At 43.8% G+C, this 23486-nt stretch overlaps 1 protein-coding gene across 1 annotated transcript in view; it reads right to left on the bottom strand.

Moving 5' to 3' along the window:
• The window catches only part of DIP2 (disco-interacting protein 2), a 193013-nt gene that overhangs the window by 127433 nt on the left and 42094 nt on the right, over positions 1-23486 (bottom strand). Inside the window, 2 exon segments of the mRNA XM_050194228.3 lie at positions 2674-2763; positions 8139-8213. Coding sequence (XP_050050185.1) covers positions 2674-2763; positions 8139-8213 — 165 coding nt within the window.

Below are 23486 nucleotides of genomic sequence, written 5' to 3'. Positions count from 1 at the left end.
TAGGAGAAACATTTAAAAAGAAAAAAAAAAAAAACGTTAGGTGGCTCTGCTTGATTTGTTTGTTCCACCAAGCCAAACATTATCCACATTCCTTCATGGCTATTTCTATGTTGAGTGCACCTCACTTCCATCGCCTTCAGTACACTATGCATTCTTTTTTTTTTTCAATAAGATATCACTTTTGAGTCGGCACCTACTACACTACCAGGATTTAGTCATTGTGTCCATGGCTTTTATGCGCAGTAACCTTAATGCAATGTTGTTGGAAAGGGGATGAAATAAACATAATGAGAACTCTATTCCATGTAAAGTGTATCAGATATTGTATCTTCTTCCTAATGAAACAACTGATATAGTATTTACAGCTGAAATAGCTGTTTCTTACTGTCATTACATGATGAAAAATTGCAGTAGTACCAGAACGAGAATTATAAAGAAAAAAGGAACATGTTACATAATTCTATCATATCTGCTTATCTATATAGAACCAAGAGACAGAAAAGAAATTAAAGAAAAAGGATTTCTGTAATTATTATAATACTAAATCTTTTTTTTTTTTTTTCAATTTGTCAACGTACAAAAATATGCATTCTAAGATATATTCCATAAATCTGCATAGTGAGAGCGTGCATTGCATGGGCAGAACTACTTGCAACTTATAACAGCAGTGAAATTAAAGCAGTCCTTGTATTAATTTAACAATTTTTCTTGTTTTAGGCAATGTTTCAGCGCTCAGCTTCTTGGTATCACAGCTTCAATGCAATGATCAAGCATTAAGAATTGGATATCTAGCAAGTCATGCCACATTCATTAACCTAACTAGAACATGAGAAAATTACAAAGTAATCATTTTTGCAGAGACCTGCATTTTCAGTCTAGCAACCGTAAAAGAAAGTTCCATGTTCACTGCTGCTTCAATTTTGGTCAAATTTCAAAGCAAGATCACATATTTTCATATGCGTCATTTAATAAAACACTTAACATCTCTGCTTGCCTGGTTCATCCAAAAAAATGAAAAAAGCACCACTGTATGCGTCCCTTACCACTGAAGAAGCGAGTCACTTACGTTGATGTGGACTGGTTTACTGCATTCTGGCAACTAAACATCTGGGCAAACCAGGTTAACCATTATTCAAAATGTTTTACCGAAAAATGTATACTAAAATGTGTGATCTTACTCTGAGTGAAAACAAAGCTGAGCAACAAAAAACAAACAAAAATGTTTTCTGTCCACAGACTTTGGTTGGGCAAGTTGAAATGAACAGTAACTTTTGTAGGCCTCGCTCAAGGCATAAGTAACTCCAATCAGCTTATATTGGGTATTTTTCATCAGTGAACATCTTTCATACATATTTGCATTCGCATTATATTTTAAAGCAATCGAATTGATATTCACTACTCCAAAAAGCATAAGGCTATATTGACAAGCTTCAACAAAGCCTCCCATGAATCAATACATGCTGAAACCTCACAAGGAAAGCAACATAGAATGGTGGAACAAGCAACTGTCTTGTGCCTTTTTAGCCACTTAATGAGAGTAGGCTATGGTCAGCTGAAAGATGGAAGAAAGCAAATGCAGAGGGCTCATTATGGTAGATTATCTTCAAGCATGTGCTGCTGGTGGCCTCAGTATGCTAGGCAAATAATTTTGTGTTTTAGGTTGGTGTTTTTACGCTCTGCTCAGCAGCTGACTGGAGTGGAAGTGCGAATGCGCAGGCGCCCTCCGCTTAGCCGCAAGCGGGCTAGCGGAGCAAAAAACACGGTCCGCTTACAAGCTGCCCGAGCAGAGCGTGCTGCGCAGTGCCTTGGCTAGCATTGGTGTAAGAAAGGATTGGATTGGATACAGAAAGCAAGCTCACTGGCTATCACGTGGCGTTCCCCAAGACAGTGCTTTATTTTCCACTGGATAAAATGGACCAGTAACGCATTAGAAGCGCACGTATATAAATATATACGTTTTACTTTATAAAAGTGACCAATAGGTGTTTTTATTTTCTTCCATTACTCTGAATTTGGCCAGAGGGCGCAAAAGGTCTACGAAAGGTCCACTCCGCTACGCTAAACGTACAACTAAAACATGAAAATCGCCCGCCGCTCCGCTGTGGCTTAGCGGGGCAACTCGAAGCGGAGTGTACCGTAAAGACGCTCAACTAATTACACAACTACACAATGAGTACATGTGCTCACAAAATGCACAAAGTGCTGCTCAGCGACATGCTTCCTGAACTCTGAAACATATTGCAGGTTAAGGGGAAAGGCAACAAAGGATGTGAATAAGAAGGTGTAGAACAACTTTCATGTGCATACACTTTGCTGTAGCAAAAAGGAAAGCTCATTTTGCAGCAGCATTATAGGCAGACACAGCCACAGCAAGGACAAGGTGAAACCTCAGGTGTTTGCGAAAGAGTGCCAGCATCTAGTTAGAAGAGGTGACAGTCATCAGTCATGCACGTATGTATCAATTTTCATAGACATAATGTTCACTGATGAAAAGCCAAGCAGAGTAGCTGATGAGCTGCAGCTGCAGTTCAAATTTTGTTTATGTAAACTTAAATGCATATTTTGTGTCCTCAAGCTATATTAATTGTCACTGCTTCTATCTGCACACTGTGCCCAGAAAATGGCCACATAACATTCTTTAATTAACACGTGGATGATGGGGCGGGGACCTACCTGAATGATACCTGCTCTCATTACGTGTAAGCCTACGCTGAGCTCTTCTCTTGGCTCGAGTGGAAGGACTAGCAGAGCCTGTGGGCAGAGCTGAAAGGACAATGGCCACCAAGAGAGCTGCATTGAGCAACGCATTGCATAAAAAAAGGAGACACTATGCAATGCACAGCTCTCATGGCAGACGAGATGGCAGCCATGGTGCAATGCCAATAATCAAAGTGCCGCCACAGGTGACCATTGGTTTGATACTGCCAGCCCTTCCAAAGAAGTTCAGTGGGCATGTGGCTCCTGACAGCATGAATGCTGCAAATGCGGCCATGTTCAGGTATTTTGGGGCCAATAAGCAGGTTTATGTAGAACCAAAAGGCCATACATGGAAAGAGAGCAGGCATGGAGATGAATGGTGGAATGCTGGATTGGCAAAGCATAGTCATGAAGCAGTGCGCAGAGCACAAAGCTCAAGGAATAAGCATCTGCAAAACAGTTCACCAGTGACGTGCCTTTTTCGAGAAAAATGCACCAACCAGGAATTATTTCATACATCATTCATTGCTCTGGGTGCAATTATAAAAGAGCAGTGAGGGTGCTGTGAAAGTTACTCCAGTTCTGATATTTTTCTTACACATCTGAATGGCAGGGACTGCATGAAAACAATAAGGCAAATGTTTGAATTGAAAGAGAGAGGGAAAAGAAATATCAACTGCCGACTTCACTTGTAGGTGCTTAAGGAGCTGCTACTTGTATGTGAATCCACAGCCAAAATGCAATGTTTGCTCAACAGTTGCCTGGTTCATATAAAAATAGATCCAGACAAAACACATTATATTGCACAAGCACCATGCTATATATATCATGGTTTCTTAGTTTTTCCTCATAACGCAAATTTATTTTTAATCATAGCCACAAACAAAAACAAATCTAACAAAAATTATTTTCACACACAATGTACAAGAAGAAAGTACACATTTATACCAATGCTTTTTTGTATTTTTAAACTGAAGTGCTTATCTGTACATGCTTTTTGGTCATGGCCAGTAAAGAATAAGATACTAACCATTCTCAGATAAGATTGAACAGACAGGTCTAGTTGACATTTCTAATGACAGTGAAGAAATCATTTGATACTGGCTTTGTACCCATATAGCACGTCCCTAAACTCAATGGAAAAAGATGTTCCCCTCCAGTAAAAAATGTCCCAAAGCCAGTTTCACTAAATGACATGATTTTCCGGGGTTCGCAAAAGTAACAATTTGGCCAGTTATCACACACAAACCCCTTAAGCTATAAATCTCAACATTTTTCTGCCCACTCTCCATGTGCATGTACATCACAATGCAAAGAAAAACTTTTTGTTCTTAATTTGGAACAAATGAAACAAATTGTAAAAATGACGCAATGTGAAACCTTCACTGAGTTCGGGCTTTTATTACGGTGCATTTATAGAGCCTAGAAAGACTGCATTTTTATACTGCATAGATACTTTTCTAGTTTACCCTCATGCAAGTTTCATTTGTCTGGGAAGTATGCTTCATTCCAAAAACGCACTTGCAGTTAGCATGACGGGTAACTTGCCACTTAATTAACGATCAACTGAATAAAAAAAAGGCTATCTTCAATTTTTTTTTTCTTATGTTCCACAAGTTGATGTCCTTAACATGCTTGATCAAATTCTTAAAAGACATGCTGCAATATTTCTTTTTATTACTGAGTGTGAGATATGACGTTATGACCACAGAGACCATTGTGCCAAATAAGTGAAGACAAGTGGCTACCAGTGGCAATAAAAACTAGAATGGCTGCAAGTAATCTAAAAACAGTAAGCTGGCAGTGAAATTATGAAATGTCAGGTGTTCTTTGCCAGTTTTGTACTTTGTGCTTTAAAAAGGCAATCTAGCACCCATAATTCTGGTTGTGGGCAATAACATCACAAGAAAAACCTGTACACAAATTGCATGGTATGGATTGCAAGAGTGGATGAACATGCCGTTTATCGTGACAGTCATTATCTGGACAGGAGTGGCTGTCATCGTCATGCACCTGCTTTAGGCGGCGAAAGAAAGAGAAAAATAACTATGGCGTTTGCACCATGCAGTGAGAACCCTCGAATTTTCCGCTACCCAGAGGCTGTCTCTGGCTGTGAATATGCATCCTTGAACAATGGGCCTCGTGCAATGCCTGCCCTGGAGCAAAACTGAAGCAGCAGAACTCTAGCTGCACATGTGATGAGCCCTCCAGCTCAATGCCGGCAAAATGTGGCAGTGTGGGAGCACGAGGCAATACAATAAAGCCAAGCCCTTGCAGTTCGGGAGCAGGGCACGAATACATTTGCTGCTGGGGTGAGGATGCTGCAGTGCCCATAAAGAAATGAGCCTTAGTTTGTGCAATATTTTAATATCATGCTAATACTTTGTTATCGCTGTAAATGCTTCACGTTTAGAGGGAAACTGCTATTTTAGCATCCTTGCACATTTACTGCAACTTGTGCAAGTGCCTTCACAGTCTGTGTTACTTGGCTGCCACAGGGTTGGTTTAAGTGGAGTTCATAGTGGCAGCAGCGTTTTTTTTTTTCTTTTTTTACCTTCAATGCCTATCATCACTATGTGTAAGGCTTTTTCTCTCTTTATGACGAGTGATGTATGTTCATACCCTGCTGAGGAGAATTCCAACCTGGAGATCCTGGAGTTGGAAACACGTTCTTAATAAAGTGAAATTTTTATTTACACCCCTTTCTTCTGTGTACATGGATTTCACTGGTAAATTCAGGTCTTCTGTTTCTACTGAAGAAATACGTACTGAAAATGCACAATTCTTGCAAAGAGCATCTGTATTTGCAAAGTATCAATGCACCTACAAGTGCCACAAATGCCAGGATTGGATTCCTTATGCAGCCGGAACATATCTCCAGTTCCTTTGGCTTTATCTCACTGAATGCATCAAGTTAATTTTCCAGGTTATTTCATGCTTGGTAATTAATGAAATACAAAAACATCGCAGCACGTTCAAGAATAAGTTTGTGGAACTTACAAAAATCGAAAATGGCATTTTCCCCTCAAAATTATTTTCAAACAGCAGCAAGTTGTCAACCATATTTTATAACCTCAAGTGCGTATTTTTAAACGAGTTGCACTTACCATACAAATGAAACTTTGCACGAGAGTAAACTAGAAAATTATCTGTGTCATACCACAATCTAGGGTTTTTGGGCTTCATAATGAGGAGTAATAAAGGCACAAACTCGCACTTTTGTGATCCTTTTCTGTTTTAATAAGCTAGGCTTAAAAATAAAAAGGTTTGCTTTTCGCTGCTATGTGAAAATGGGCAGCGTGGAGAAAAAAAATTTAGAGATTTATAGTTCAAGTGCTTTACATGTAACAGCGGTCTGAAGCATCAATTTGTAAAATATGTAAAACATGCCATTGAACAAAACCAACTTCAGTACTTCTTTCCAGGTGAGGAATTTTTTTTGTTTTTTTTAGAACAAGCTTTCGATATCGTATTTAGTTACCTATTTATTTACTCATATTACCCTACAGGCCCCAAATGAGTAATCAGTAGGGGGGGGCAGGGGGGGGCACAAAAAAAACAACAGTGAATGCCTCCCCCCACCATAAAAAGTAACAAACAACATAAAAATATAGGAAGCACAAGATCATTTGCACAATCAAAGAAACAAATTACACAAATATATACACAGGCGCTGGCCTGTGTATGTCCTGTTTCATGTGCGCTCAAACGTGTCTGTTTAGGTGCACTGCTTCATCAATATCATGGCTCACCAACTAGCCCATCAATACCTATTAAACAAATATATATATACTTTTATCAAAATTTTAAAATGCCGCAGCCCCTTTGTGCAGTAGCGTGAGCGATCACAGAACATTATGGGGGTGAGAGTGCAGCTATTAAACAATTACGTGGTTTATAAGTGTGTAGCAAAACTTGCTTTATCATTGCGAAAAAGTTCGAGCTACCGATGCACAGTAATGTGACTGATCAAACTTCAGACAGATGCAATAGACCTAATACCCCTTAAGTACATAACTTAATGCCAATAGCATGCAACCTGTGCCTCAGAAACAGTCTGTTCCTGCACAACAAAAGAGGAAGGTTAGCAATGCAGTTAAGCATACTTAAAAATTTGGACCTTCTGTGTGCCTTGTTGATACTTTACAAGATGTTTCTTAAGTTCTACACAACCAGCAGAAACCAAGCTGCATGCCCCCCATCGTGAGAGCACTGCCGTCTGTCATTTAAGTGTGAATGTCCGCATGCTTTCAGCCTTGCAGCAAGCAATTTTAGCCTCCTGAGCCTTCTGTCATGCCATGGCTGGTTGACAGTGTTACTGTAATTTTTGTACACAAACCAACATCCTTTGTTGAACCGTCAAGGCTGACAGCACGTGCAGCCACATCTTGCTATTCACACATTTCTTGCTATTCGAACAGCATATGTAGCCACATCTTACATTGTGGCCACATCCGATTAGGTTATACGATGTGGGCTCCTAAAGTGCCACCGAGTCCTGCTGTGCACTAATGTGTGTATGACGGGGCTCAAATATCTGTTCAGATATGTCATCCAATTTTGCAAGCACAAGTAAACCACAAGCATGCAAATATAATGGCATACCAACACTGCCAGTTCGCTATATCTTTCCTCCTGAAGAAAAAGAAAAGCACAAGAAGTTTTTCTCTTTAGATGTGTTTCAATGTTGTTTCCCCCCTTAAATGAGTGAGACATTCATGTTGCTTGAAGGGGGCATTCATGCTGCTTGCAAAAATAACTGCAGTAGGAAAACTGCTTTAGAGGGGAAATGTGGTATTAGCATCTATGAAAGTTTTATCAATGTTTCAGACAAAGGGTGCTACATTACACCATGGCCACATCATGAAAACTACTGGACGCTTGCTCACAGTCATGGCCACTGCTGGACTAGTATGCACAGATCAGCTCAGAAGGAGAGGGGAGGTCATGTCCTCTCTGACTGGCTCAAACGAGAGAACACAGTGGAGTTCAAGTGTCCAGACCACATGCGTTTTCCAGACAGTGCCAGCAAGCCCCTCTGAGGTTGTGGTGCCAGAGACACAATAAAGGCTTGTGCAACTGGACTCAAGTTTGTGACATTAGGATGAACAACACCGAGCTATGACAAGATGGAAAGCAAAGGAAAAGGTAACTCACTGCCAAAACATTCCGAAGCCTTTACTTACTACCATCCCCATAGTCATTGAACAAGGCAGCACCCCCAATTTTCTCTCTGCACTAAGTTTGCATATATCAAGCCATGTTTCAAGAGGTAAGTATTTGCAACATCATGGTGTACTGTTAGCTTGTCTCCATTATTTGGCACATTATCCCTTGGCAGCACCTACACCAACTCTCAACAAAGGCGTCACTCTTAGGTAGGTCTGGAAGCAGTACAGCAAGCACTGACACTGTACACCAACAGGACAACTGATACTCACCTGTAGGGTGTGATGGGAGATATGGAGCTAAAAGCCGGGCACGTTTCTTCTCGTAGCCCTTCTGCGTTATGTCACCTGCACAGAACAAAGGCACCAATGCGGCATATAATAAACATAATTTCTTATTTTGCATTTAAAACATTCTGTTCACATGTTTTATTATGCAAGCATTTCACTGCATCAGCTCCTGCACTTCAGTGGAGGTCTGGCTATGACTGTTACAGAGACATCTTGTATTCATTTTAATTGATGCCATTTAATGTAACCCAATTTATACTGCACAATTCACAGACTTGTTGCAGTGGACACATATCCACAGCACTTGACAATACTGATGGCTTCTTATACTTCTGCATTAGTACTGATGTCAAGATATGAAGTCATCTTGAATGTTATAGATCCCATTACTGATAAATTAAGCATAGCCAAAAGATTCCCACCATACACCTGATGAAGTATCGAAAGAAATTTAAAAAATGTTTACAAATGATATGCAATCCCTCCCCACTCCCCTCCTATTTTAAAGTGAAGCTTAATATACTTAGCCTCTTCCTGCAGTTTGGAGATAATCTAACCGCCATTGACTGCACAGGTGCACTGTCCACAAAACTCATGTAAATTGTGTCACAAGATATATATAGAAATTACAGGTTCGATGGTTGGTTTCAAACCTGGTTCCGCAAGCACAGAAGTCTGATGCTCTGTAACCATTAGGCAATGGATGCATAACTAAAAAGGCGGAATAAAACACTTTTACGAATTTCCCTTGTGAGAATTTCTCAACGCCGTCGAGCACTTTAAGATGCTTGGCACATTAGCCACATCGTAAAGCAACAACTTTCTTATAAAAAGTGAGCATGCACATTTTCTAACCGACGAAGAGACATTACGGGGGACACGCCGGTCACCGAAATTCACTGCGTCTCTCTCATTGTACTGGGACGCTGTGGCGCATTTCTACTAGGGTGCCTCAATAAGCATCCTGCAGATGTAACTCCAGCCACGATTAGGGCGCCTCTAGTGGCGGCACGAGCAACAGCGGCAGGGTATTATACAGAGTCCAAACACACTCCTCACTTTGTTTTGTTCTATATTATTTACATTTTCAACAGGGAACCTAGGCTATGACCTAGGTTCTTGACATTGACTGCAATTGGTCCAAGTTCAAACCACAAAAACCTGCTGTGCTGTGGGGCGCAACAGCATTTACGGCAATGCTCCAGGTATGGAGCTTTTTGCCAACACGAATATCTGAGAAGCAATGGCCAGAACTCTAGACCCAGCTGGTTCACTGAAGAAATTCAGCTACGTGCTCAGTATATTTGTTGAACTTATGATGATAAATGGGCACATCGTGGAGTTACCTGCAGTACGTTTCTTTTCCATTCGGTTGTGCTTGTTTTGTTCGGGAGACTGGGTGTAACTTGCACAAAGTTGAATGTCTTTCGTGCAGAAAGGCTCTTGAACACTAAAACCCCAATTTAGGCTAGCAGATATACCTTCCCTACGTTGCTAGAACTGTCCTTGTCAGGCATTAATGGTTTTAGAACATTTTGCAACAAGCGAACACACAAATGCGACATTGTGCTGACAGCGATATGGCAATGTCTTGCAAGCTGCTGTCCCGTTGTAAACATCCCTCTTTAAAAAATCATTTCTGCGTCAAGCAAAGTTCACATTTCAAAATATGTGCTCTTCACTCTGCCAGGCGGTGATTTGCACACATGAGGAGCTACTGCGTTTCTGCACACTATGAGCTGCTGCAACTGGAATCCTGTCGTTATGATCTCGGGCACACTGTTTGTTGCCATAGCCAGCCTCGTGCCCACCCACCTCGCGCGGCAATTTTCAAATTGCCCGTGGAGTTGTCCTCTCCTTCCCCCAACCATCGCCTTCGAGCTCGCGTGGTGCACAATCTCAGAGGCAACGCTTCAACAAACATTAAAACGGCCGTGTGGTGGCGCACATGGAAGTAAACAAACGAAACAAACTTGAAGGGGAAGCGGCATTAAATTACATCCGAAAAATAACAGCCAAATCTTTCCAAGGCAATGACGAGGTCATATTTGAAGAAAAAAAGACCATGAAAGAGAACCAGATGGAAAAGGAGCTGGTGATGACAAATTTCAACTGGAAGAAAGCCGAAGAGAAAATTCCTAAGTGCACAGCCACAGGGCTAGACGAGGTTGCCGTTAGGCTGATTAATGAACTAGGACCAAAAAGTAAGGAAGTTCTGGTGAAAGCAGTGGAAAAAACTTGAAAAGATACAAGAATGCCAGACAGTTGACGACAAAGTAGGATGAACTTAATTTATAAAGGTAAGGGGGAGAAAGATAGAATTCACTTGTACAGACTGTTGACCATTAAATCGGTAATATACAGGCTAGCAACGCCGGCAATCAAATTAAAGTTGCAAGCACAGGCAGAGAATAATGGCATTTTGGGAGAACTTCAGAATGGCTTCAGAATAGGTAGGCATTTCGATGATAACTTATTTGATCTTACTCAGTGTATTGAAATATCAAGAGTAGAAAGCAGACTGTTATATGTGGCCTTTTTAGACATTACAGGAGCGCATGACAACGTAGACCACAACATTTTGTGGGATATTCTGGAAGGGGAAGGCTTAGGTGATGATTGTCTACAGCTTTTGAGAGAAATTTACCTAGAAAATACTGTTTGCATTGAATGGGAAGAGAGGAGAAAGTTGACATCAGCAAGGGACTGAGGCAGGGGTGCCCTTTATCCCCACTGCTGTTTATGATATACATGGTGAGGATGGAGAGGGTGCTAGAAGAAAGTAACACCGGGTTTAATCTCTCATACAACGCATGGGTATAGTAGTAGATCACCAGCTTCCAGGTTTATTTTATGCGGACGACATTGTGTTGCTAGCTAACAAGCAAAGTGATTTGCAACTTCTGGCTAATATGTGTGGACAGGAAGGCGAGAATTTAGGTTTGAAATTTAGCGTTAGAAAACCAGGTGTTATGGTATTCGATGAAAACAGTGAACAATACAACAGCGAACAGTGGCAATACAGTGCCAGGAAATACCTCGTGTAAAGGAATATAAATATTTTTGCATATGGATAAACGAAGGCAATAGATATATGGAAACACAAGAAAAAACAATAACTGTAAAGGGGAAGAGAAATGTAGCCATAATGAAGCACAGAGTGCTATGGGGATACAATAGGTACGAGGTGCTCCGGGGTATGTGGAAAGGTGTAATGGTTCCAGGACTTTTGGAAATGCGGTTGTTTGCTTGAAATCAGGAGTACCATTAGGACTCAATGGCAACCATAGGTCAGTAGGACGCCTCGCATTGGGCGCTCACGGGAAGACTACAAATGAAGCTGTGCAGGGTGATATGGGCTGGACAAGTTTTGAAGTGAGGGAAGCTCACAGTAAAATTGATTATGAAGAACAACTGAGGAATATGAAAGAAAGTAAATGGGCTGGGAGAGTGTTGAGGTATTTGTACAGAAAAAACATTGATTCACAGTGGAGGAAAAGAACTAGGAAGGTTCCCAGCAAGTATGCGTCTGTAGGGTGAGCAACACAGCAACAAAGAATGTCAAGTGGAAAGTCAGAGAGGCTGAGGTAATCGCATGGGTGGTGGCAATGGAAAAAAAACCTGCTATGAGTAATTACTTAAGAGGAAAAAACGAAATCAAGACAGAAACAATTTACGATAACTCAGAGGGAAGCTCATTACTTTTCGAAGCGAGATCAGGATGTCTTAGAACATGCACCTATAAAGCGAGATATAAGAACAAAGAAGAAGCATGTGCTTGCTGCAGTAAAGCTACGGAAACGATGGAGCATGTTTTATTAGAATGTGAAAATATCTGCCCAGTGGTTGATTTAGGCACCACTGGACTCCTTGAAGCCCTTGGGTTCAGCGAGAGCAGGGGGAAAGTAAACATCTCTGCAATAGAGATTAGTAAGAGGCGATTGGAAGATTGATGGAAGAAAAGTAGGGAAACGACAAAAAACGGTGACATACAAAAACAAAGTTCACAATAGGGGGTCAGAACATTAGGTTATAGGAATTTATCGTGGGTTTCTTTTTTTTTTGTTTTTTAACCTAGGTAGGACATTAGGCAGTATAATAGCAAGAGCTTGGTGGCACAACCCACCATGCCGTTCAAAAGGGAACCCTTATAACATCCATCCATCCATCCATACATCCATCCAGCAAACTAGACATATACACAGCCAATGTTACTGGACTAGGTTAGGGTCTAGTAACGTTGTACACAGCGACAAGAAGTGCTCAGGGCGAGGCTGGCATCGTCCTCTACACTTCTTAAGTGTCTCTGTGTATGCATTTATTTCGCTGGTTTAATTATTTGTTCATCATGTACCCATTAGCCCATCGCTTAGCCTTAGTATGGTGTGTGGTGGCACTTTCTAATAGCCGACGGAGGCACCGCCTGGCAATGCACAGGGCAGGCATTGAAAAACGCCTGCCCTGAGTCAAAAGGGATCAGGTTCACTCACTTGCTGGCATCGAGGTGGTTGTTTATTAAATTATGAGCAGTGGGAAAATAGACCACCCATGCACAAAGCGGCATCAACACTACGAGTAACTGCAAGGTCCGTGACGCATCGAGGCACCCTACTTCTAAAAGGTCGAGCATGCAGTGTCTTGCGATTCAGCACCGTTTTAATGTTAAATAAAAGGTTCGTTATTCTATGGTAATACTTCCGCTTGCTCTGCAAGGTTTACCACGAATGGTGGCTGAGGGACACAGTCGTCATTGAAATCCGCAGTGCGTCTCTTTTATGCCACTCGCTGGTTCATGAAAGCTCCGTCTCCACCAATTCCCTCAGTGCGTAGGATCTACATAATTCGTATAATGAAACAGGAAGAAGGGTAGCTGCATGCATGTTAGACGGCCGACGCACAGGCACGATCCTATGGGCAAAAAGCGGCAGCATAAATTGCAAGCTCCGTGACACGGGCCGCATATCAACGGCATTAGCGTTAACACCCCGACGGGGTAGTGCGTCATTTTGCACTGAGATAAAAGGAACAGGAATCCGCGCATACATATCATGCACCACTCGTCAGTCGCAGAAGGTCGGTGAACCCCGCACCCCGGTGGTCGACTCGGGCGAAAGTGCACTCATAGGCGCACTGCTCAACGCCTCTCAAGGAGGCAGCAGCCATCTCCCCCTAGTTGTGGGTCACCTAATAACACCGGAAGCGCGCGTCGTTTTATTAGTTTCCCGTGCGTCACAAAAACCATCTCCATTTCCTGTGCATCTGTCGTTACATCGCAAAAGATAGAATTGGCAAGGCAGGAGCGCACGCGTTTTGTATTCTTGTTTGCACACAATTGTTTCTACCTGACACTGGGGCAAGCTGCCTCGAGGTTAAACCGTGTAAACAGAAGGTCGGAACTCTCTAAAAACATCCAGCGCTAAATTTCTTCGTCATCAAGTGAGCTGCTGCCTGCGCCTTTTCCTCGGCGCTTTTTTTCATGACAGCTCTGGAATGCTTAAAGGGAGTTCGCATTGTGAACAGAGCATCGGCGGCATTTGAGCGGGCGAGCGACGCAGTCGGGCGAGTCAGCCACCCCCCCAGTTCCGCTCGCACGAAAGGCGATCGCGTCGCCGTCCACGCGATTCGTAGAAAGCAACCCGCGAGGCGCCTGGAACAGGAAAAGGCGCACAACCGCAGGACGGCACCCCTCGCCGCGCCAGCCGGGAAACACGTGCGTGCGGAAAAACACGAGCAACGACAGCTGCGTAGGTGTGTACACAAGCATGGCAGCTCCAGGATGGGGCACCCTGACGATCCCGTACGGTGCGCATATACGCGGCATGGACGCACGATCAGTGCCACAATTTTGCCTTTTTTCTTCTTTCTTTCGTTCGGGAGTGCTCGCATTTTCAGTGCCGAAAAGAAAAGAGACATCGACGTGTGAGTGCCATCGTGCAATGTACGAGGGGGTGCTGAGAAGTTACTGGCTTTGCTCCCTTCCAGATAAAATAGAAAGACGAGTGTGAGGGCATATGACAGCCTACTATCTTAGTATGTAACTTTGCGAATATCAAACATTGGGCGAGAAGTGTCCTTCGTACAGCACTGTCAAAGCCTGGATATCTTGTATCAAGACTGCGCAGTTTGCCGTTGAAGATGAGCCCCGCAGTGAACCCCTAACCTCAACTGAACCGACAACATGCGATGCTGTGCCAGGAGCTCATTGTTAAGGACCGGCGAATATCTGCCAATACTGGACATGTCACGGGAGCGTGTTGGGTTTGTTATCTCGACTATCCTCGACTTGCGCAAGCTTTCAGCAAGTGGGTGCCGAAGTGTTTGAACAGCGAATCAGAAGAAGGAACGATAGTTGAAGTATTCAAAGGTATTTTGGTTCATTCTGAAGCTGCGCAGGACTTTTTGGCTAGGTTATTGACTGAGGATTAAATCCACATTTATGATCCTGAAGCCAAGGAACGGTCAAATGAACGGTGTCGCAGTGGGTTTCTGTGGCCGAAGAAGTTCCGTGCCCAGAAATCGGGCAAAAATGTCATGGCGTTCATTTTCTGGGACAAATACAGCATTCTGTTGGTGGACTACCTACCTCAGAGTGTTACCGGACAGTATTGTGCTAACCTCCTGGACTAGTTGAAAGAAACAAGACGAAACGCCGAGAAAAACTGACATAAGATATTTTTTTTTTTTTTTCATTACACTGCACCTGCGCACACGTCCAAGAGTGCGTGTGGCTTCCCTATCGAACACCCTGGGTTTCCTATTGGTCCACCATCCCCCCCCTCACCTGCCCCAGCCCCTTCGGACTATTATCTGTTCTCGAACTTGAATCAACATCTGAAGGGGTAACGTTGAGAGGACATTTGTGCCGTCAAATATGCTGCTGAGAGCTCGTTTGAGGCGCAACAAAGATACTTTTATTTGAACGGTATAGAAAAGCTTCAACTGCCTTGTACAAATGCATCAGCCTCAGGGGACAATGTGTTAACTAAATGTGTTACTGTTAAAACTCGATCTAACGAAACCTGATTTTACGAAGTTCTCGATCCAACGAAGAAATTTCCATTCTCCGACAGCTACACATAGGGTTCAATGTTGTGATCAACCCGAATTAACGAAACTAATTTGGCCGAACTCCATTTAAAGTTTTTCCTGAAGTAAATGAGTAAAAAAGCGGTGATTTTTTCTCAATCTGACAGAGACGGGTTTTCTTCGAGCATGCGCTCTAAAGCTAACGCGTTAAAACATCTAGGCGCCCTAGTCGCGGCCCTAGCTTTATTTTGACGAGGCTGCACGCAGCGCCCATGCACGGAACTGCGGACTCAACACCGCCTCGGTAGGGCGGCGGTGGCTGCTTTCGTTATTTCATGGTTTATGCAACAGACGGCTGGATTAGCGGCAAATCTGATGCTGCGGTAGCTTGTGCGTGTCGCAACGTTACAATTTTAGATTTCGAAGGACCGAAAAATTCCTTTCTCGATTTTACAAACTTCCCAATTTAACGAATCAATTCGAGCGGGGTCATCACTTCGTTAAATCGAGTTTCAATTGTATTTCATAGCTCTGGCTCTCTTGTTTCTGGGCAAAGCTAGGAACTCATCAGCACCCCCTCGTGTAGCAGCGTAAAGAAAGTGATCGGGGCATTCGACCATGGCCATTCGACCTATCACTGGATGGCGCATTCACCTAGAAAATAGCAGAAGTAGCGTAGCGGCCCGCACTACCTGCCAGCCCGTAGTGCGGGCCGCTACGCTAACAGAGCTAAATGCAGCATCGCGTCATCGCCCCTGGAGGCAGGCCAATGTGCCAGCTGCGCAGCGGGTGGCAGCTGGGAAGAAAAGATTCGAAACCATGATGACAAATATGTATTTGTTAAAAACATCAAGGGTTACGGTATCCAATCCTGACTGGCGTCATGCGAGTGCGGAGGTACGCTGACTAAGGTTTGGGGCAGTAGGCTTCGAGGGACATGGTTACATCTGTTGGCCTGGTGACCAGAACAATTAATAGTTTGGCACGGCGATTCTTAGCACGACAAAGATCCGGAGGCGGAATATGCATCGACAAAAGCGGGAAGAATGTTAGTGAGAGATATCCGCACCTTACACGCACATTACGCGCCCCCGGACGCAAACTAACTCCGACAACGACTGCGAGAGGAATTCATCTGCGCGTTCAGTGACCACTGTCGCGAGATCTGCTAGCTGGTCGAGAGAAGGCACTTCCCGTGGCCACCGTTCATCTGTGCGGCTTCTTCCAGTCAGAGTGGCGTGCGGAAAGCAGGAAGGAAGTCTCGAGGCCAAACAGCCGAGAACAAAGGGGCGCGCTTGAGCGAGAACGAAACAGTGGAACCTGTCTTCCGCCGCCTGTCGCCAGCTTCCGCGGCTGGGAACCACATGCACTTCCGGGCACTGGGAAAGTACGGCGAGCTACCTCCGGGACCCCGTGAGGGTCCCGTAGACCACGAGGGTCACCAGGCAGAACTTGGAGCAATTAGGCCAGCTCGTTAAACACGGGGTTCGGTAATTGCTCCCAGGAATTTGGCGGGAGGGTTATTATATACAGTGAAGCTGCAGGTACCTAAGCCAGCTGTAAGTTCCTTGAAAGTCGAAAGTGGATAATTAGATTCGCGCAGCGCGCTGAAAGTGCACCTAGGACGTGGCTTCGCTAAAGGAAGGCTAACGAGCTTTCAATTTTGTTTAAGCACAGAAGGATGTGAAAGATTTCAGTCTAATCTACAGGTCTCTTCGATTTGGTTGGACTTTCACACTAGATCAGAAAGTTCAGCACTTTTGCTTTCGTTATTCTGGTGCTTGTTTTCAAGACAAGGAAACGGCTGCGTTTACGCAGCGGCAGGTAAATTATATTTACGCGTCGTAAATGCATATGACGAGCTTCTACCTTTCGTCCTACTTTTTGTCGTTGCCCATGCTGTCACGGCTCATGCACTACAAGAGCATAATTGTGTCAAACGTTGTTGCTACTTTTCCTCTTTGGCAGCACTGCGTGTTTGACGCTTGGCGAGGAGGAAAGGGCGCGCCGCGAGCCTTTCCTCCTCTCTGGCTTGTGCGATCCGGCGCGGCGCTGCTTGAAAGTATTGCTGTCGCGTGCTGCGGAACGATTTCGAGATGTTTTAGGTCGTAGTTTGTGAAATTTACGCATTGACCGTTCATATGAGGTCGTCAGGGAAGCCTTTCGGTGCATCGGTAACTACAGTACGCGGAAATATATCTTAGGGACGCAAACACGTGACACGCATTATCAGCCGCGGTGTGTGTGTGTGTGCTGTGAACTATTTTGCGTATGTCGGTTTTAATTCAACGAACAGGACCGGTGTCTCTGTATTACCAGCATGAAATGGTAACTCTGCTCCCTATCCGATCGCTTGGCGTAGGGACTAAAACATAAAACATAAGAGCGCATGCTCGTGTACGGCCAACCTAAGGCAACCACGGAACATCTAAGCGGCAGGCGCTGTTAAATAATTGTGATACACCGGCATCGTTCTCACGCATTTCAAGTCTAGTAGGCTTGAAATCACTATATGTCTACGCTAGCCTTCCTGCATAAGGCCGATGGCACTGCTCAACACAGCGATATACTGCGGTTGGTGAACCAGCATGTTACATATACATATAAGCTATGTGCGTCGGCATTGCCCTGTAAATCCATAACATATGAGAGGGATCGCATAATAAGAATGCGATAACTATTTTTGAGGACAGCATTTCCGTAATACGCGTGATTGCGTCGTAGAGAACGGAACGAACACAACCGAAAAGAAAAAAAAAATCGGTTGTCCTCTTCCTCGAAAAAGAAAGAGAAAACGGGATAACGCCGCAATACGACCTCGCGTAGTTTATAGATCGCAACGTTTATAGATCTATAAACGTTGACCAGTAGGCCATTTGTCCCCCACCCACACTTATTAAATGGCACTGTTGGCTTCAAACTGGCAAATCCAACAAAACGACAGCTGTGGCCAAGTCTAACTTAACCACCTCAGAAAACACAAAATCAGCGCTGCTTTTGATAATTTACCGGTCTGTAATAATCAGTATTGCCATTTTAGTATTGCCATTTTAGCAATTTTGTCACTAGATTTATCAACTTTTTTTCTGTCTATTTAGCGACCGGCGTCTTTTTTTAGCAACTTGAATGAAAATTGGCGACATTTTAGCGACTTCGAAGGTGGGAAAGTTGCTTCAAAAATGTCTTTCTAGAACGCAGTTTATCATTCAAAACGAATACGTAAGCGGTCGTGACTTGCTGCACGACGAATAGGCTTCGTGCATGATGAAGCAACGGTTGCCTTCACTGTGGTAGTCTGCATGCTGTGCTTCACAACCCGGTGGTCATCACAGACTTCACATTGCGCTCGCAAAATTGATGTTGTTTTCATTCTTTACAAAACCGATATGAATGGGTGTAAACACTGCGGGTTCTGCGGTATTGTTAAGTGCAGTCGATTCGTTAACGTTCCCAAGCGTAGGAGTAAATTAGTTGGCCAAAACCAATGGGAAGAAATTTGGTGTTCATATTTAGAACGCAGCAGGCGAATCACACCGGTTGGCTGCATAGAAAGGCATAGATATCGGAGCGGCTGGGCTCGCTTACGCAAATCTGAACAAATGGCTTCCGTTTCTCACGGCTTTAGGGCCAACTAATATTTCAAGGCGGCTTTCAGGTAGATCAAGGGCGGAAAAGTAGTATGTACCGCGTATGAAGCTCGGGTAATTGTCATCGCCGTGTTAACAAGCGGCCAGGCGCGTTCCGTAGAACTTAGTTGTGCCACGAACGCTCATTAACCAGAACATTTGAGGAATAATGTAGACTAAGTGCTTTTTTCTGCTGAAAAAGCTAGGTTATTTGTGTTCTCTTGAATCGTGTTGTATTTGCAACCTTACAATCTCAAGGCAAACGCAGAACTTAAGCTGTCATCATCCATTATAAAAATATACTAGCAAGGTAAGAGCCCTCGACACCCTGCTGTCAGATTCACTGTTTTATCGTCATCTACACACACAGCTGGCAAACATGAAACTACTAGTTAAATTATTCAGGTCACGTTAACCTATAATATACTGTTCCAAAACGCCTACGCTTCTTTAAAATACACTTGACAGTCTCAGCGAGAATTTTAGCAACATTTTTGTCTGACTTTTTCTTCAGAGTTTAGCACTGCTCATTTTGGCACAAAATCAGAACATACAAGTGTCTGCCTATATCCACAAGGCTAGTAGGGGATCCATGGCAAAATAGGCATACAAAATAGCGAAAGGGCGCGGATATACATCACATGCACATGAAATATTCGGACATCCAGTAAGGAATACACAAACTCAGGCTTCGCACGAGAGCTGAAATATTCAAGAAGTATACTAAATGACTAAAAACTACTCATTTTTTTATTTCGTGAAATTATTTCCTAATTTTTTAGACGTCTAATAAATAACGCTAAATGATCGCTCAAGATCCTTACTTGATATTATTGGAAATTTAATTCCATACGAGAGCGCCACAAAATTGTAGTGACCTTTCATTTTAACTGTTTCGGCATATAGGTAAGTTAAACATTAGTTTTTCCAGCCCTTGTGTTCCTTTAGAGTGTCGTGAAGCCACTATTCGATATAGCGTAATTAACCTCTAGTTCATTGTGAATTATGCGAACTACTCATTGTAACTAATGCGCAACGGGGTCGGGGACACGAGAACTTGCAGTAATTCTACTTGTTACGTGCAGACAGATTTGATAGCTAAATGTGGGAAGACTAAAACACAAGTCTGCTCGGGTCTGTGTATTCCGAATGCGTCATAATCACAAGAGCTCGTTTCCGTAGTCGTATTAATAGCTGCAAATATGTGGAATACGCATTCTTCCAGGAATCATTACAGAGATCAGCGACATGCTTCATAAAGTTTGACAACACTGTCTGAAAACGTTCCCTCATTTATGATTGATAATCAGCTCTCCCAATGACAAAGACAAATCTCCCTGACACATTTTCAGCCTATTTTACTACAGCAGTAATCCGCAATCCTATAGATATATAAAGCCCACACACAATGAAACCAAGGAAAGCATGGGAAAAATTATCTGTGGTTGAAATTGAAATGTAGAAAACAATGAGGGAAAAGGGGAAATGAAAGTGGACGAAAAGATTACGCCGTCGGCGAGAGCCGAACCCACAAGCTGCGCGTGCGTTGGTCTACCAATTGTACTATAGCGACGGTTATCAATCCATCCAATAACTTGGGTATGTAATGTTTACTGGATCTAGCCGTGGGAGTGTTAGCTAGCGCCACTCGTAGCCATGATGGGCGGACACCCAAGTTAGTGGAAGGATTCATGGCCTCCGAGATTGCGCACGCTGCCAGGTTTTGCTACGGCCGTCCCATTCGGCGCGCTTCCCAGCAAACAAATGTAAAGCAAAGAAAGAAGAGCAAATAAAGAAACCAGAAAGAGAAAAAAACAAAAAACTCAGACAAGGCAACAACAAATAAGCTCTGCCAACTACGATAAGTTACAGGTTCGGAGACACTGAATGGTGTGTTAACCCACACATGATTTCTTTAGAAGAATACATTATTAAACAATAGTACTACGACATAAATGAACAAGAATATAAAAAAAGTTATAGAAAACTATATGGCTGAGATGTCAAAATTTTCTAGGCAGAGCTGAAAAATTGAAAATCTTCCGCAACGCGTGACAGAGAGGCATTGCGCACGTTGTTGTGATCGGCCGTTCACCCCTACTCCGCGACAACTTCCGCACGTCCACGCCGGGGACGGAGTCAGTGGACAAGCCGAGTCAGTGTACCCTTCCCCTGTTTGTGCCCAGTGATGCACGTGCGTTTCCCACACAGCTACCTTCGGAGGGAAAGGGCAATAGACCTCCGGATTGGTGGGACCTGATGTCATCGGTCTCCTGAAGCCGGATTGGGGGAGGTGACTGAACAATGGCCACGCAGGGCATAAAAAGAGCAACGGCGGGCGGGAGTGATCGGCTGCTACAACTTCTTCATGAATTTTTCCTGTGCTACTCTGAATTTTCTTGTAAATATGTAAATATAAACGTGCTTGTAACACGTCCTGGATATCGGGCCCAGCCTCACGTTTCCTTACTCCTTCACGAGCAAAGTACATCTCCACATCTTCGATCCCCCAGTCGCAACAACGTTGAGATCTCGCGCGAACTGGCTCCGACGTCCGCCTTTGCGCGCTCCGGAGCCCTTGGCTAACAGCCATCCAGGGGCGGCCGGGCACACGCGCTGCATTACTTTTTTTTTTTTTTCTGGGGAGCGCGCCGAATGGGACGGCCCGAGCAAAACCTGCAAGCGCGCGCAATCTCGGAGGCCATGAGTCCGTGCGCCAACTTGGGTGTCCACACACCATGGCTCCGAGTGGCGTTGGCTAACACTCCCAGGGCTAGATCTAGTAAACATAAATACCTAAGCTAGTGGGCGGATTGATAGCAACGCACGCGAAATATGGAGGTTGTAAGCTCCGCTCCCACAGGCGGCAAGTTATCTTTTCGTCCACTTTCATCTACCGTTTCTTTATTATGGTCTAAATTTCCGTTTCAACGACAGCTGTCCAAACTTTATTAACAAGCTATATCCAGAAAGAGAGGTACCAATCAATCGCGAGAAGTATAACAGCATCATTACTCAGGATCATATGCTTTGGCAGTGTCCCGTGTCTTTCACAGACTGTGACAAGGAAAGAGACTGGTGACGACGAGTCCTTCACAGAGGAGTTCTTTTCGATCAAGTACAGGCCGTCCAGAAGGCCCACGATACGGCGGTAAGGTTAAACCTTACTGTTCCGACGTGGGAGCCGCCTGCCTCAAACTAAGGGTTGATCTTCAGCACCTGAATAAAGTTCATCACACCATACCATACCACAGCTAATTTCCCCGATGTTTTCCTTGGGTTCGTTGTCTATTGGCTTTCTGTGGTGGTCATGATTAACAAAAATCGGCCGCATATATATATATGCATATATAGGGAAATGGGGCTTGCCCCCCCTCCCCCCTCCCCCCCACCCCGACTCGAAAAATAGGTGGTACGCCACTGCAAGACGCCGAAATTAGCCGCTGACTAGCGAGAAGACATGGCCGCATCTAAGCAGACGCCTGATCTTGTTGTGCGTGGGTGTCCACAGCACACTTAAAAGCAAGACAATTCTCAATCCATTGGGTGCAGCATCAATAAGTAGTGTCAACGCACAAAACGCCCGTATAGAAGACGCTACGATCATAACAATCGAAACGCACAGCAGACGACAGGGGTCGCATTTTTCTATTTATTTTGGAAATAACCGTGTAGCGCTACTGCCTGCACTGCACTTGAAATTTCTGAGCTGGCATTACACTCTCACGGCATCGCAACGCAACTAGTTGAGTAAATGCAGACAAATCGAAGCAACTATACATGCATCATGCAACAACCACCCAAAATAGAGCTATTTTTTTTTTTAGATTGAGCCAAATGTATCGCAAGCAAATTGCAGTAAAACGCGAAAATTGCACAGTGAACCCGTTAATTGTCAATGGCAAATGCGTTTTTGTAACAGGCTTGTAGGTTAAATTGGTTCATCTTCATATATCTGAGTGTCCAAACGATGCATATGAAAGTGTAGCTTTGAATACAAGCAATTTTTGCTTAGTTTCGGTTTCGAGATGTGGCTCATCTTGGAAAAAAAAATCCTCAAGCCTATTAAAACATTGAAAACGCTGAAGCAGATCCAGCGTTCAAACTTGGCGATTTTTCTTTCTAGCCACTCCATGTAATGACGTCACTAAGGTCGCCCAGCCCGTCATTGAAGCGTACGGGCCAATCAGAGGCGAGCTTCTCGTAATGATACCAGGAATGACCGCCGATATTGCCCCCTCGCGCTGTGTGTTCTAACGAGTCGAGGCGCGAATTAGTGCAAATTACAAATACTGATATATGTATGAACTAAAGCTCACTCTAGTAAGCCGAAACATTGCAGTTTTCAATGGTTAAAAACCTCTTGTGTTTTCCTTCACTACCCGCCGCGTTTGCTTTGGCGTTGTGAAGCTAAGCACGCGGTCGCGGCGGCCGCATTTCGATGAGGGCGAAATGAAGAAACGCCCATGTATATCGTGCGTTGGGTACCCGTTAAAGAACACCAGGTGGTCGAAATTACCCGAAGTCCCCCACTATATACGACGTGCCTCATAATCAGAGCGTGATGTTCGCATATAAAACCCAAAAATTTCATTTTTCCTTCAGAAAAATGTTTCTTCACCGTAAACCATGAAAACTTGTTCTGTAGCACAATAACTTAGTTTTTATCGCTTTCTTG

The sequence above is a fragment of the Dermacentor andersoni genome, chromosome 1 (genome assembly GCF_023375885.2).
Source record: "Dermacentor andersoni chromosome 1, qqDerAnde1_hic_scaffold, whole genome shotgun sequence".
NCBI lineage: Eukaryota > Metazoa > Arthropoda > Arachnida > Ixodida > Ixodidae > Dermacentor > Dermacentor andersoni.
Note: the sequence above shows the minus strand (reverse complement) of the source record. Positions and strands in the feature narration are given on the sequence as shown.